We start from the raw sequence: 15,710 nt of genomic DNA, 5'->3' as shown, positions 1-15,710 counted from the left end.
GCAGAAACTCTCTCGCACGATCTCACTTTTGTGATGACTGGTATTTCGGCAAGGATAGATCGTATTTATGCCACCGAAAAGATACAAAAGTGACGCGGTAGTATACCCACGTAGTTTTCCTAGGATGGTTTTTGTAAGCAATATAATTATTGAACTAAAAATTTTAAAAATGCAAAGTCGCTGCAATCTTTAATAACAACAGTCGTAAGAATCGTAATAAAGACATTAAGTAAATCACAGCCACCTCGGACACTGACGCGCAACGTGCGCACGGCGGTCAGGCCGCGCACGTGGTGCGGCCGGAGCGGTGTGCGCGCGTCCGTCACCGCGACGCGCTCCGCCCCCGTCGCGTTCACGAGCGCCAGCACGCACGACAGACGCTCCTCCCCCAGGTCGCACCCGCGCACCGACAGCGACCTGATATATTACAATGCTTTATTATACACATTTTATACACAATCAAACTCAAATGTACTAACAATACACGCTTATTATTTTGTTTACATAATCTGTACTGTACCTCTCGATTCCCTATGTCTGTGTAAAATGTGAAGCGATCTAAGGCCTCAGGGCTCCCACACAAAACTACGAGATCGCATCGCATCGCAAATATCTGTGACAAAACTCATAATAAAAATAACATTTCGATGCGATGCGAATTCGCAGTTATGAGTGGGAGCCTTAAGACAGGACAACGGGAAGCGAGTAGGGCTCGTCTAACTTAAAATGACGCGCCCCTTACCCGTATTCACAGTACAAAATTTTTCATTTATATCAACTAGTAAAGTGGTGGGGCGCGTCATTTCAATTTAGACAAGCTACACCGAGTACGGTGAAGGAACGTACCTCAGCGTGGCGGGCATCGCGGGCAGCAGGTGTGTCGCGGCGTGCAGCTCGGCGCAGTCGAACGCGTCGTCCTCGCAGGTGAGCGAGAGCGCCGCGCCGCCCGCCAGCAGCGTCACGCGGCCCGCCCGCAGCGCGCACTGCGCCTGCCGCCCCCCCGGCGCCGCGCCCCCCGCGCACCCCGCCGCCGGCCCGCCCCACGACATCTCCGACGATAAATACAGCGGTAAACTGCACGGGACACGATGAACAAACGTTACAATTTAAAAATAACAATAGGTAGGCAGTAAACGTACTGGGTCGGTCCGGATGATCCGAGTTTAGGGCTCCCACACATTACTGCGAATTCATGTGAGATTTTCGTGTGAGTTTTGTCGCAGATATTTGCGATGCGAATTCGCAGTTTTGTGTGGGAGCCCTTAGACATGCAGATTGCAGCGTTGTCAAACGCAGTAGCTTATAGCACTCACTCGATGGCGTCGCCGGCACCGGCGCGCGCGGCCGCCATCGCCGCCGTCAACAACACCATATACGTCCACATCTGTAACAAACATTGTATTATTTTAGTACACGTAGTATTATGATTATTAACCAGCGATAAAAATATAAGAGTAATATAAGTTTGAGGTGTATGTCTGTCTTTAGTCCTGTCCGTGGCATCATAATTTGTAGCATCTTAACAGGCGGATCGATTATATAATCTAGTTTTCTTTTGTTTGAAAGCTGACATGATCGAGAGTATTTTTAACAATATGTGCTTCATCATCAGCCCGCTCAGTGCAAGAAAATTTCGATTTAAGTACATATTTCATGAATGGTTGAACTACTTGTGAATGACTGATTCTTAAAAGCGACACTTATGAGAGTTGTGAATCGGGGGTAATTAAAACAATGCCTTAATTTAAGATTAAAAGTATAACAGTACAATGTTATATTGTTCAATTTCTACAATGTTACTCACGAGACACGGAATAAAGGAAGTTTGAAGTCAAGACCGGCCTATCTCAATATTGCTAGAGCATCAAGAAGTGTTTACTTACCTGATGTTGGATACCAAGATTTTGTCAGGAGAGACAGATAGGAAACGCCAAAGCCGGCGTGCGAGGCCACTGGCAAATGGCCGAGTGAAAACCTCGCGGGTTTTACCGAAAATATTAAAACAGATAATTTAATCAGCCAGCACTCGTCAATGTCACACTCTTTAACCTTTGGGAATTTCTGTTTATTTATCGAGACAAACATGAAAGACTGTTACATCGTAACAGCACAAGGAAATAGGAAATATTACACAAAGGTCGGTACTAGCACATACAGTAAATCCGACCCATATTCTGACACGTTGCATACGTCAAAGTATCTCTATACCAAATGTCAGCAAAATTGGTTCAGCGGTTTTGGCGTGAAGAGGTGCCAGACAGACAGACACACTTTCGCATTTGTAATATTAGTATGGATTGTTGATTGACTGACATGAGTCGAGTAGATTCGAGATTGGAGGCAATGCATCCGCGAGAGCTGACAAGTAGCACACAATGTCGCAATGTGTAGTCACCGATTCTAATTTGAGGTCATATAGGTAAGGCGCACCGCTCACTAAACCGTCATTAGCGAGACTGGCTGGCAAGTGGCAAGTCAATTCCTCGTAGAAAGTAAACACTCGCTAAAACGAGTTCCACGCAATTAAAGAGGGAAAAAAGTTGGAGGTCAGCATTAAAGTCCCGTTTTCAAGTAGTAGACTTGACATTATAAATGTGGGTTGTCACTTGTCCGCTAACAACGTATCTCAGAAATCAATCCTCTTGTGGAGTTACAATGGGGATGGCTGTTGACATTTTTAAAATACTACCTCTTGAACGTTTTAAAAGGAAAAAAAATGTATTCTAGTCTAGTGTGGGAATATGCGTGGAGGCCAAAGGAAGATCTTCCGACCGAGCGAGGTGTTACTGCTCGGTCAGGCCGAAGCCCACGTGATACATTTCAGCTGTCGTTTATATACCGACACACTTAGAAAACTTCGATAGCGCGATGCAGGAATGTTAGGCGAATTGTGGGTACCGCCACATGACACATTGACACATCACTCCCCCCCCCCCCCCCCCCCCCGAAGACCGGAGGTCGAATCTTGAAGTCTTGTCGCTTGAGTCGCCAGTGCCAGTGAGTTCCAGTGAGTCAGAACTGTTGCAGTGAGTCCCAGTGAGTCGAAACTGTAAGCTGCTGCACGGGATCCAGTGAGTCGGATAGCTGTCGTGCGGGGCCGATGCTACGTGCTGACCAGGAGAGATGCATATGCTCTGCTTGCTGACCGGTGGTGTAGTGAGTAAACCTGTTGATGCCGATGCGGAGTCGCCCAGGCCGCGGTACAGTGCGGCTAGTGGACAAGGTACCCGATGAGGCGATGCTGGCTGGCGCGGTGCGGAGGGGCGGGGAGTGATGATGATAAAGGAGGCGTGTTCTGTCGAGGGTCACCAATGTGGGATATGCGTGGCCGCCACAAAGGAAGATCTTCCGACCGAGCGAGGTGTTATGCTCGGTCAGGCCGAAGCCCACGTGATACATTTCAGGTGTCGTATATATAACTAGCGACCCGCCCCGGCTTCGCACGGGTATAAAATATATTACAGCCTACGTCACTAAAAAAATGATTAAAATCGATTCAGTAGTTTTGATAAATAATTTATATTCATTATTACCCGTGGCCCGCATTGGTCGGTACCTACTGCCGCAAACGCTATGTCCCGCAATTTTTAAATCTGTAATATCTTCGAAAATACATATTCATTTAAAATTTAAATCGTATAAAGCATATTATATGCTTTATACGCTTTCATACGTGGAAGAGCCATACTTCGGCACGAATGGGCCGGTTCGACCGGAGAAATACCACGTTCTCACAGGAAACGGGCGTGAAACAGCGCTTGCGCTGTGTTTCGCCGAGTGAGTGAGCTTACTGGAGGCCCAATTCCCTACCCTATTCCCTTCCCTACCCTCCCCTATTCCCTCCCCTACCCTCCTCTATTACCCTATTCCCTCTTAAAAGGCCGGCAACGCACCTGCAGCTCTTCTGATGCTGCGAGTGTCCATGGGCGACGGAAGTTGCTTTCCATCAGGTGACCCGTTTGCTCGTTTGTATTTCATAAAAAAAAATGCTGTAGAGGGCCATAATCAATAATGTATAATTAGTAATTACTTAAAGTATTTATTATTCTATTAATAAGGATTATTGCCGTATTGGTTAAAATCGCTTTGAAAATTAGCCATTATTTCAAGTTAAAAGTAAATGACAAAAAAATGTTATTGTGGGATATTCTTATACGTATATACCATCGCGGAGTTTTCTGTAGACCTTTTCAATGTGTACAATACTTGGTACATTATTTACATGAAGAATAGATCACGTGAAAGGACATAGGTTTCTTTTTTGGCAGAAAAATGTACGGTTTCCGTGACATTCCTAAATTACGCGGGCGATGTACTTAGTGATGAAATAATTTATTTTGATAAGGATTATTAGCATGAGTAATCCGTTTAAATGTAGTCCAATAAAAATGAAGATTTTTAAATAAAAAAATGGTTGTTTTGCCTCACTTGACATAGATAGGTATATTGTGTCGCGGGCATTTTTGTAGATATTTATAAGATCTACATTTACTTAGAACATTGTATAGTTCTATCTTTTATAGTTTAGGCAGCGTACGCAAAATAAGTTAATTTTCTGGTTGTTTCCGAAAAACTGAAATATCTTACGGAACCCTATATTTTCCAAAATAAAAAGTAGCCTATGTTACTCGTAAATAATGTAGCTTTCGAATGGTAAAAGAATTTTTAAAATCGGTCCAGTAGTTTTTGAGCCTATTCATTACAATTAAACAAACAAACAAACGAACAAAGTTTACCTCTTTATAATATTAGTATAGAAGTATAGATATACCGACACACTTAGGGGGATATTAGATTATCATATAATATATTGGATCCGAGATCATTGAGTCAATGATATTGGATAATGTAATATAGACATATGATTCATTTCTTCCATGATCACAGATTTTTGACATTTGCTGAGAGATTAGATCCAATACGGTCATAGACATAGGTGTTGCCAGTTATTTAATATAAAAAAGAGTTTTTAATTTCTTGTTCGTTAATATGTTTCAAATAATGTAAAGTAATTATTTTTCTAATTAAATACTTGGATTGGAAACAAAAAACAAGCCATATTAAAAATGACGATGTCTTTTGACAAGTCGAATTCTCTGAGATCTAGTAACCCTGACGTCAATACCTGTCAGCGTTAGCGCTCTCCATTGGCTATTGAAACCACATATGACGTAAAATAGGATCAATGAAATATGATAATGTAATATGCAGATATGATCAAATGATCATATATATTGGATCCTATATATGATCATAGAAATGATCCAATATAAATGATAATGTAATACCTCCCTTAAAAAACTTCGATAGCGCGATGCAGGAATGTTAGGCGAATTGTGGGTACCGCCACACTAGGAACATCACGCGAGCGACGCAGGAAAAATCTATATTATTATCATGTACTAATAAGGTACATACAAATTGACTACATTTATTACATCAATTTTTCTGTTTACATTGAGGGTCGACGTAATGAAATAGCAATGATTATGCAAAATATCGACCGGTGGCGGGCGATATGGACAGGTCAAACGAGTTTACGAGTGGGAGTGGGAAGGCCCACGGCTGACCCAAACGACGTAAACGCTGCTATCGATTACGACACGCGCCAAAACAAATGTCAAAACCCCATTATCGTGATTCCTAAAGCTGTTAAAATCTTTTCATATTATTATAAACAGAAATTAATTTTAGTTTTGCAAGTCTCGATATAACTCGAGAACGGGTGAACCGATTTGGCTAATTTTAGTTAAAATATTCGATTGAGTCATGTGTAAATCTGGAAAAGGTTTATATTAGAAGGATCGTGTTACGAAGTTGCCGGGTCGTCTAGTCGTAACTAAAAATTCGGTAAAAAATACAATCCATACCTTACCTCTTACGCCCAAACCCCAGTATCGATTTTGCTGAAATTTGGAGTACATTCGAGGTATGGTGATACTTTGAGTCCTATGCAAGGAAAAGGGAGAGAGGAAGCGCTATGCCGACTGTATGGGCGCCGCAGACTCGATCGCACAAAAAGTCTTTCGTCTGCGATCTCCCCAAAGGATACTTACTCTTTATCTTGGAAAAATATACGGTTCCCAAGAGATAAATGTATTATGATTTATGACGCAACGGAGTTGCGGGTATCGACTAGTAAATTATAAATTTTAATAAAATGCAAAAGTGTGTATGTCTGTTACTTCATTTCTTAGCCCCGGGACTGTTTTTGTTGTTTGGCATAGAGATACTTATTCAGGGAAAGTACCCACGGTAATTTAATGGCAAAATGTTCGGTTCCCTTATAACTTGTGATAAATTTCGGCATTACAAAGTTGGGGACCACATCTAGTATTACAATAAATATTATGATACTAGCTGTTGCCTGCAACTTCGTCCGCGTGGACTTCAGTTTATAGCGCGCGATGTCAACAAAATTGGTGTCAAAAGCTTTTATAAAAAAACCCTGGTATCTCTATCAGCTGTCCAGTGTGCACACAATAAGTATTTAATTTTTTTATATTAAACTTTATATTTTATGCCAAATTTTAAAGCTTATTTAGCCCCCCAATTACACAACTTTACCCATAAACTATTTATCATTGATAGGTTTAAGGTTACGTCACTGCACAGATAAAGCTGAATTATTTAATACCGTAGAATAGATATAACAATCGAAAAAAATCGAAACTTAAATGTAAGATGATACCACCTCTTATAGAAAGACTTTTGAGCAAGCGTCAGCGCGATGTAGAAGACGCACGGCGCCATCTATTATGAATTTTTGGAACTAACTTAATTTGAACAAATTTACGCATTTTTACCCCCTTACAACCCTTTTTTCCAATATAATAGTAGCCTATGTCCTTTCTCAGGCTTTAGACTATCTGTATACAAAATTTCATTACAATCGGTTCGGTAGTTTTGGCGTTTGGCGTGAAAGCGAGACTGACAGACAGAGATACTTTCGCATTTGTAATATTAGTATAGATTATGTGCACACTGCACAGCTGTTTTTGGGTATTTTGATTAATTAAGGGCCGCGCTACACCGGAATGGCAGCGGCGAGGCGAGCACTTTCAGCGCTGCCATTCCGGTGTAGCGGGGCCCTAAGAGGGGTACCACTTACCAGGGTTTTAAATTTTTTTTAAATTTGACACAGGTTTTGTTGACATCGCGCGCTATAAACTGAAGTCTACGCGGACGACGTCGCGGGCAACAGCTAGTTTATTATATGTATATGCGTGATCTATGCTCTCTTGTCATCTGAGCTGCATCTTGTAATGTCTTGTCCGAATAATATCTAAGTCTAAGCGCTCGCTAAACGGTAATTCTGCATTACATGCATTACGTGCTGTAATGCATGAATTATCGTGTTTTGTAGTGAATGATGCGAATTACATGCAAACTACGTGCTGTACAACGTACTGTACATTGAATTACAAGTTCTTTAATTTTTCAGCACGACATGCGTAACGTGCTGTAATGCACGCATGATCGTTTATTGTAGTGAATGACGCGAATGACATGCAAACTACGTGCTGTACATTGATTGACAAGTTGTTTAATTTTTCGTCATGCAATATGTGCATCAATGCCTGCTGCATCGCGCGATCGGCATGTCATGGGACAACTCAGTTCCAGGGTGGTGCTTCCGAACACTTAAAAACATTATGCGTTTCTTGGAACGGGGCATACAAACTGTTAATGTGCGCAAAATAAATAAATCAAATAATATATTTTGCCATCTATACTATAATACTATAATATTATAAATGCGAAAGTATCTCTGTCTGTCTGTCTGTCTCGCTTTCACGCCAAAACTACCGAACCGATCGTAATGAAATTTTGTATACAGATAGTCTAATATATATAAATATATACATATAGCCTGAGAAAGGACATAGGCTACTTTTTTACTGGAAAAAATGGTTTTAAGGGGGTGAAAATGCGTAAAGTTCAAATTAAGTTAGTTCCAAAATTTCATAATAGATGGCGCCGTACGTCTCCTACATCGCGCTGACGCTTGCTCAGACTTCTTTCTATAAGAGGTGGTATCATCTGGTATTCAAGTTTCGATTTTTTTCGATTGTTATTTCTATTTAACGTTATATTTAACCTTAAACCTATCAATGAGTTTATGGGTAAAGTTGTGTAATTGGGGGGCTAAACTTTATTTGGCATAAAATATAAAGTTTAATTTAAAAAAAAATGAAATATTATGTGCACACTGCACAGCTGTTTTGATTTAAAGGGCCCATTCACGGCAGGACTGCATGCAGTCCTGCAGTGAATGGGCCTCACTGATTGGTTCACACTCGGTGTTTCCGGCCGGCAACTATCGTGGTCTCCGTCCAGTGGTTTAGCGTGGTCGAAAAACGGGGGAAATATTAGAAATTACGAACTACTGGAGCAATTTTTATGGCAATATTTGACACAGATATAGAGTAAACCAAATGAAGGGAGTAGGGACATAAGAGCTATTTTTATGAGAAAATGTACGGTTTCCGTAAAATTCCTAAATTACGCGGGCGAAGCCGCGCGGGACATCTAGTTATGTTAATAGTTTTTGTGAAGATTTCGTGTTGAGTTATTTTTTGACTAATTATATTCAAGAGTATCATTTCTCTGTTTCTTTACGATAATTTGGTTAATAAATCAGTATCTAAAGCAAAATATTGTTTGTCTAATCTTATTACATAATAATCAAAAATATCAATGTTGCTTAAAATTACATGCCAAAACAAGATGAGCAAATAATAGAATCTTTAAAAGCTTGGCTACGACTCATGTAATTTTCAATTATAATACCACAAGAGCTTCAAAATACTTTATTTGTTTGCAGGGAACCTTGAGGGAAATGCCAGATAATTTTGAAGCTCGTGTGGTATTCGGGGGATTATTTTTCCGTCCCAAATGTCGGGCAATAGAATTAGAATTTGTTTTTTATATATAGCAACTACCAGAGAAAATTTTCAAAAAATTATCAGTATAATACCATGTAGGTTGTACCACGTGACGTCGAATGGTGCAATTCTATTGGTCGATATTTGGGTCGGAAAAATAATCATAATTATTATAAGTAATAAAAATCACATAGTCAACACTCTGCCTTACAATTTCCTATTTTGTTACCTTCTTTTCCTTAGATACGTTACCACTCAAAAGTAACAAAAAAGGAAGTAACGAATGAAGTTAAATAAACTTTTCAACTTGTATACGCGTACAACTAAAACTAATACTCGTTTATGATTTGACTTACGAAATCAAAATTGGGAGCTTTAATGGATCTTAAGGCGAAATAATAATAATATTAGAGCTTACCTGTGTTTCTTGGGTAACAAAGGCTGGAAATTTTCTGGACCACTACGCTAATAGACAACCTTCTGTTCGCGCACATGGAACGTAAAAGAAATATCAAAACGAAAATAAGATGGATATCGAGCTTAACAATTTTGCCACTATACTAAAACATATTTATACCAAAATAGACTCCAAAATTTGAAAAAATATGGTCACAAAAAAGGAATTTCAAAGAGGAACTTTTTCCGCGATACAATAAAAACATTATTTATTAAATAAATTTGTTCTAATACGACCAAATATTCTTTTTAAATGATTTATGGTCTTGCAGCCCTAAATAATTACATAAGTTGTTTCAAAAATTTCCGCTAGGCCTTACAAATACAATCAATTGTTTGGGAAGGTACGAAATTGGGACACTTCACTTTTCATACGACTAGATTAGACCGATTTTCAAAATATTTTTATAGTTAATAACTTATTAATATAATTCTAATTTGTAAATGTTTTTTTCTGAATTTATTTAACTTACTACGTATACAATTTAATAGAAACGGGTAATGGTCTATTTTATTTATAGAAAAACATATTTTAAAATATGGGACAAAGATTTAGATAGAAAGTACACTGTTTTTGAGAAATGCTCCTATACTTACCGTCTTGTACCGCGTTTGAAATTACGCGCCATTCCACGCGAACACGGACATGTCATACTTGTTCTTATTTACAGTGCACGCGGGTGTGCTCGTACTATTTATTTACGCGCAAGATTGTTGATTAATTTAATTATTCAGTGAACCGTGAGCCGTGGCCCGTGACCCGTTTGCTCGTTGGCCCCCTTATTTCATAAAAAAAAAAATTCGACAGGACGCATATTTTAGGTTTCCGTAGTCAACAAGGAACCCTTAGGGTGAGGCCAAATGAGCGTAATTTTGTGAGTCGTGAGTCACCTGATGGAAAGCAACTACCGTCGCTTTCCATCAGGTGACTACTACTACGCCCATGGACACTCGCAACATCAGAAGAGCTGCAGGTGCGTTGCCGGCCTTTCAAGAGGGAATACGCTCTCTTCTTGAAGGTTTGCAGGTCGTATAGGTCCGGAAATACTGCTGGTGAAAGTTCGTTCCAGAGTTTTACAGTCCGCGGCAGAAAGTTACGCGAAAAATGCACGGTGGAAGACTGCCACTCATCAAGGTGATGAGGATGGTAAGTATATTTTTCGCGTGGGGCGATGGCGAAAAGTTGCAGGAGGTATGATTCCGAACAATTCCTGAGAGCACTCCCCGTGATACAACTGATAGTGGATGCAGAGTGAAGCTACATATAGCCCGCCTTAAATATTTAATTTATTTTGTTTTTAGTATTTATTAATATAGCGGCAATAGAAATACAAAATGACAGAAAAACAGTTGGATGAGCGCATTGGTAGCTCAAGCCGGGAGTCGCGGGTTCGAATTCTGCCGACGGAATAAAAAAAAATTTTTTTTAGTATCTATATTTATAAAAAAATATAGATATTTTAAAAGAGCCAAAAACTAAAAGAGTTAAGAAAGCTTTAATAAATGTCATTTCCGATTAAAATTAATCAGCTACATCTTTGGGAGAATTTTGCAGTTTGTGAACGTGTTTTAAAACTAGTCTACTAGATGGTGCATTTGTTTATTGTATTTTTTATTTGTTAGGCTAATTTGATACACTCAACGCCATCTATCGTTCAGATGAGAAGTAAAAACTGCAGACACGCTGTTTTTTATGGGATTCAAGAGTCTTATGTATAATTGGTCTGTGGTGTGATGGTAGTGATGATGATGATGATGAATGTAATTTACATAGTAGCATAATAATATGCTTTCTTCGTAAAACAACGCCGGAACCCCCAAACTATTATCTATAAGGAATCCGGAGTTCTCTTAGTATCTTCGGAACCATAGCATACTTTGGTGCAAAATCTTACTTTTTGGTAGCATATGCTTAGGATACTTCTCTTTAAATCAAAATCACCATATGATGTTTGCATATAATTAATAATATCAAGTATCGGTTAAACTTTCATATTGTTATATGGGCATAGATGCCAGCGGCAGTAATGTTACAAAAATATAACAATTTTGAAGATAATGGTGAAATTATTAAACAACATTTTGTTTTTAGTTATAAAATGATTTTAATGAACAAATATACAATAAATGTACAGTTTAATACATAAAATATAACAATTATATCAAATATTTCGTGGATCATTCAAAAAATCATAAATAAATATAGAAAAAAACCGGTCATGTTCGTTTTTATGTTTTTCAAAATGGCAATACAGTTTCAATTAATTGAATTGCCATTGACTTAAGACGTTATTTTACAAAATTAGATGAATCACCGACGATATTGCTCGTAATATCGTCGGTGAATTGATTGAGAGGAATTGCTAAAAGTTACCATTTTAGCCCCGCTGGTGCAAAGAAGCTGGTTACATAGCCTGAGGCTAGTGTCACCACATGTGATTGTCATATTGTCATAGTTTCATTTTATCATTTTAAATTTCGGTGATCTGCAGGACAGGCTTAGCTCAGCCTAGAGCAGGCGTGTTACGCAATACCTAAAAAATTACTTAACTGAAAATCCACACACAATTTGCACTGGACTTGTCGAATTAATGGAACACATGTAAAGTTGTTGATAAAATTATTCTTATTCTTATAGTTAAAGATTACCTAGTAAGGGGGCTTTGCAGAGTACCTACCAAAAATGTTTATTTTCCTTTCTTAAAATACAGAAGAACATGCAGCATAAAGAATGAGATCTGTAGCACCTCCGTTGTGGGTATCATAGACACAATAGATTTTCAATTGTTATGCGGCAGCCGGCTGCCACTTGGACATTGATAGGATCATTATTGTGCTACAAATTACAAATTTACATTTTAACATTACTGCTGTGTGTGGACAATATTTGTTTCAGTTCAAGAATCAAACTTCGTAATATGAAACCTTCAAAGCCCAACTTCGATACCTATTATTTTCACAGTAGAAACGTAATATTCAAAGAAAGTAAAATTAATCTTACCATTTACAGCTGCATGGTACAAAATCTCTTGTTATTCTGGCATTTACAACTTGTGTTTTTACATCCGTGATTGTGACATGCTCCCTGGTGGCGCACACGCAACTCAATTACTTCTGTCGCGTTTTTTAACACATGGAAAAGTTCTGATATCACTACGAGTTTTGTTCATGGATAAAACACACTCCAATACACTAAATTCATTAGTAAATATTTGTATTTCTTGTTGATTAATTTTATCACACACACGTCCGAGTACCTACCTACCTACCTACCAAACAGTAACAAGTTCTGCGAAATGCGAATTTTTTTTTACGTCACTCCCGTGCATAGACATAATATAATGCTACAGTATATATTATGTCTATGCTCCCGTGCCCGTCTCTTTTTTTTTTCTTAATATGGCGCTCAGCTTTTTAACCATGGCCAGTGTCAAGTAAAATATGGCGGGAAAAAAAATTCGTAATAAGTCACATTTAAAGTCGTTTTTCCAGATTGTCGTCAAGTCGAAACTCTAGTAAAAGGGATTGGAATTTGAATCACGCATTATAGGGATAGGGGAGGGAACGGTGGCATTTTATTGGGGTTAGTGACACAAATCAGGTCAAATGACACCTGATTTGTGTCTAGGAGATGCATAGTTTTTTTAATACGTGTTTGAAGTTACGTGTGACGTAACGTTATTTTTTGTAAACGTGTCTTTAATATAAATTTTTCACTTTAATCACGTTTTGTTTTACGCGTAATTTGTTGTAAAATGTTTTTAAGTGTCATAAATTGTTGGCAACACCTAGAAGCCGACATCCGGCGACCGCTGATTGGCGCGTTTTTGCTGTCTGGTGGGGCGCCATGTCGAGTGGGGGCGCCACTGGATTGAATAAAACGGACGTGCTTGGCGGTTTAGGGGCTTTTTGCAAGATCACTGCAAGATAGACGTTGAAAGTAATAATAGTGTTCGCGTTCTCCTTGTGTTTATTTAGTTTTAATATTATGTAATTGTTCCTTAATTTAAGACGTTAATTGTTAAATTCTATTTAAGATTTGTGACATTTAATGATTATTTGTAAAATAAATATCTGTTAAACAGTGTTCGCGCTTATTTAGTACCCGTTGTTAACAAAATATAAGAACAGTATACAATTCTTAGGTAATTAATTATAGCAATGTATCACTCCGTGCCGACCCAATACGACTTGGTTGGGTTAGGTTAGGTTAGATGGCTAAGGCGGGAGCGTAGCGCAGCGAATCTCCCGCCTTAGCCATCGTGGTTATTTTTTTGTGAACCATCCAGAAATAGGAGTCCGTCGACTCATTATCGAAGCCAGTTGCTATAATGTTATATATCTATAAAATATAGAGGGTGCAATTAAACCTTTAGTTAGTTTGCCAGGGTGCAAATAAGTGCCTATAAATTGTTACGCAAGGGCGATAGGGCTTGCATTCCCGCAGCGTCGGAGCTGTATATTTGCAATATTATAAGACATAGAACCGAGTTTGCCAACACACAAAAAAAAGATAAATTCTGTCGTAAGTCCACTAATTTGGTTGTTTTATTGAACATATCTCAAAAAATAAAAAATAAATTTTTCGTGGTAACTACTGATTTCCTAACTTTAGGAAGGGGGGTGGGGGGTCCACCTCTCCCCCCCTCCACTCCTCCACTCCAGTCCTTAGTCCTTAGCCCGGGCGCGCACTAGCGGCCAGGCCCCGGCAGCCATCGAAAGTATGGTGCGGCCATTGGGCGCCTTGCGGCCAGGTGCGCGTCGTCTATGGCGGTTTCATACTAAGGTCGATGGCCGCAGCGACCTGGACGCCGCGGCTTGGCCGCTAGTGCGCGCCCGGCCTTATTATGCCGCGGCCGCATATGCGTCTATCGTCACGAAACTATGAGACCGAGGCGTAGCGTACCTTGGCGGGGCCCCGTTTAAAAATTTCTTTGGAGGCCCTTAGGAAGAGTAAAGATTTCTTTAAAATGAAAAAAATGTTTATATAAAATTATAAGAAATATTTATTCATCATAATCTAAGATCTATCTGTCACATTTTTAAAAACAATTCAACTTAGATATAAACTCTTCTTGCCTTATTTTCGGCAAACTGATTAATTAAATCATTATGATGCTGATGATGACTTTAGTTTTTCTAAAGTTTCTGCCTCTATGGACAATAGTGACAGGTCTGACAGGCGTTTCTGTCCCATAGTTCTTAAAATTTGAACGCACGCTTTACTCGGGAAAAAGAAATTGATTTTTTTTACTTTTCTCATTTCTGAAATTAAAAAAAATTGTGAAGTTTTTATTAATTTTTGCTTGTAACGCGCCTTAGGGGCCCCCGCAGGCCGGGGGCCCCGTATAATTGATACGGCTGATACGGCGGTAGCTACGCCCCTGCTATGGGACGATTCCATTCAAGGACGATACCTACGAATAATAAAAACTAAGGAATCGTAACTCCCATACTATTACCGTTTTAAATTTGGTTCCTTTTGATCTGTTATGTAACGTCAGCGTAGTACCGGTCAAGGTCACCTAAATATTGCAAATGTATTGAAATGTATACGGTCTAAGGTATACTTTTTTGACAAGTATTGTGGAGCATGTTTTTTGACGGAGTTACTTTTCCTTAGTTTTTATTATTCGTAGATACACGCAGATCGTTCAATGGTATCGTCTCAAGCACGAAGCACTACGCATGTGCGGCCGCAGCATTAGAAACAAAATGTCAAGAATCAAGATATTGTGTCAAGGAGTTTTGTCGGGAATGTGAAAGAGTGATGTTGTGTGTTTGTACTATTTTCCTAAAATTGTGTTAACTGGGTTTTTAATGTGTAATATTGGTATGATATTAACCATTAGATATTCGTTTTCATGCACAAGTGTAGGAAAGTGAATAGTGATTTTACATACAACATCCAGAAACGTGCTATTTTATGTTCCCTCCAAAACTCCATCGAAAGTTTCAGTAAAGCGTCCAACACTTTACTGAATCGACCAACTTAACTTGACCTTGACTGTATTGACTTTTACAGTCTGTCTAAAAAGTCATACTACGATGTTGCTACTTTTTGATTTAATGACTTTTTTGACAGACTGTACTTAGACTTTGCCAAGACTTTAGCCTTGACGAGTCTAGAACATTGTTTCCCGCCATTTACTCGACACTGGCCATGGTTTTACAGCCAAAGTGCCGTAATAAGAAAAAAAAGATGTGTCAAGTCAAGTTGACAGCTATTTTTTTTCGGCGTTCGGCTATTTAACCATGGCCAGTGTCAAGTAAATTGCGGAAAAACAATATTAAAAAAAAAGTTTTAGCGGGTTTATTTAAATTAGTGTCGTTAAGTTCACAGTGAGCCTGCTCACATTCGATGGC

At 39.0% G+C, this 15,710-nt stretch overlaps 1 protein-coding gene and 1 long non-coding RNA gene across 2 annotated transcripts in view; both read right to left on the bottom strand.

The window, feature by feature from the left end:
• The window catches only part of LOC121736265 (insulin-like growth factor-binding protein complex acid labile subunit), a 76,422-nt gene extending 75,437 nt beyond the window's left edge, over nucleotides 1-985 (bottom strand). Inside the window, exons 1-2 of the mRNA XM_042127349.1 lie at nucleotides 847-985; nucleotides 245-417 (exon numbers count right to left, since the gene is read on the bottom strand). Of these exons, the coding sequence (XP_041983283.1) occupies nucleotides 245-417; nucleotides 847-863 (190 nt within the window). The 5' untranslated portion in view covers nucleotides 864-985. The remainder of the gene's footprint in view (nucleotides 1-244; nucleotides 418-846) is intronic.
• A 7-nt stretch (nucleotides 986-992) lies between these two features.
• Nucleotides 993-12,615, bottom strand: LOC121736098. Its single transcript, XR_006036967.1, has 3 exons — nucleotides 12,346-12,615; nucleotides 1,314-1,384; nucleotides 993-1,074 (listed from the first exon to the last, which is right to left on the bottom strand). It is a non-coding gene; the product is annotated as an uncharacterized LOC121736098 (long non-coding RNA).
• Nucleotides 12,616-15,710: the final 3,095 nt, after the last annotated feature.

Source organism: Aricia agestis, chromosome 18, assembly GCF_905147365.1.
Source record: "Aricia agestis chromosome 18, ilAriAges1.1, whole genome shotgun sequence".
NCBI classification, from domain to species: domain Eukaryota; kingdom Metazoa; phylum Arthropoda; class Insecta; order Lepidoptera; family Lycaenidae; genus Aricia; species Aricia agestis.
Note: the sequence above shows the minus strand (reverse complement) of the source record. Positions and strands in the feature narration are given on the sequence as shown.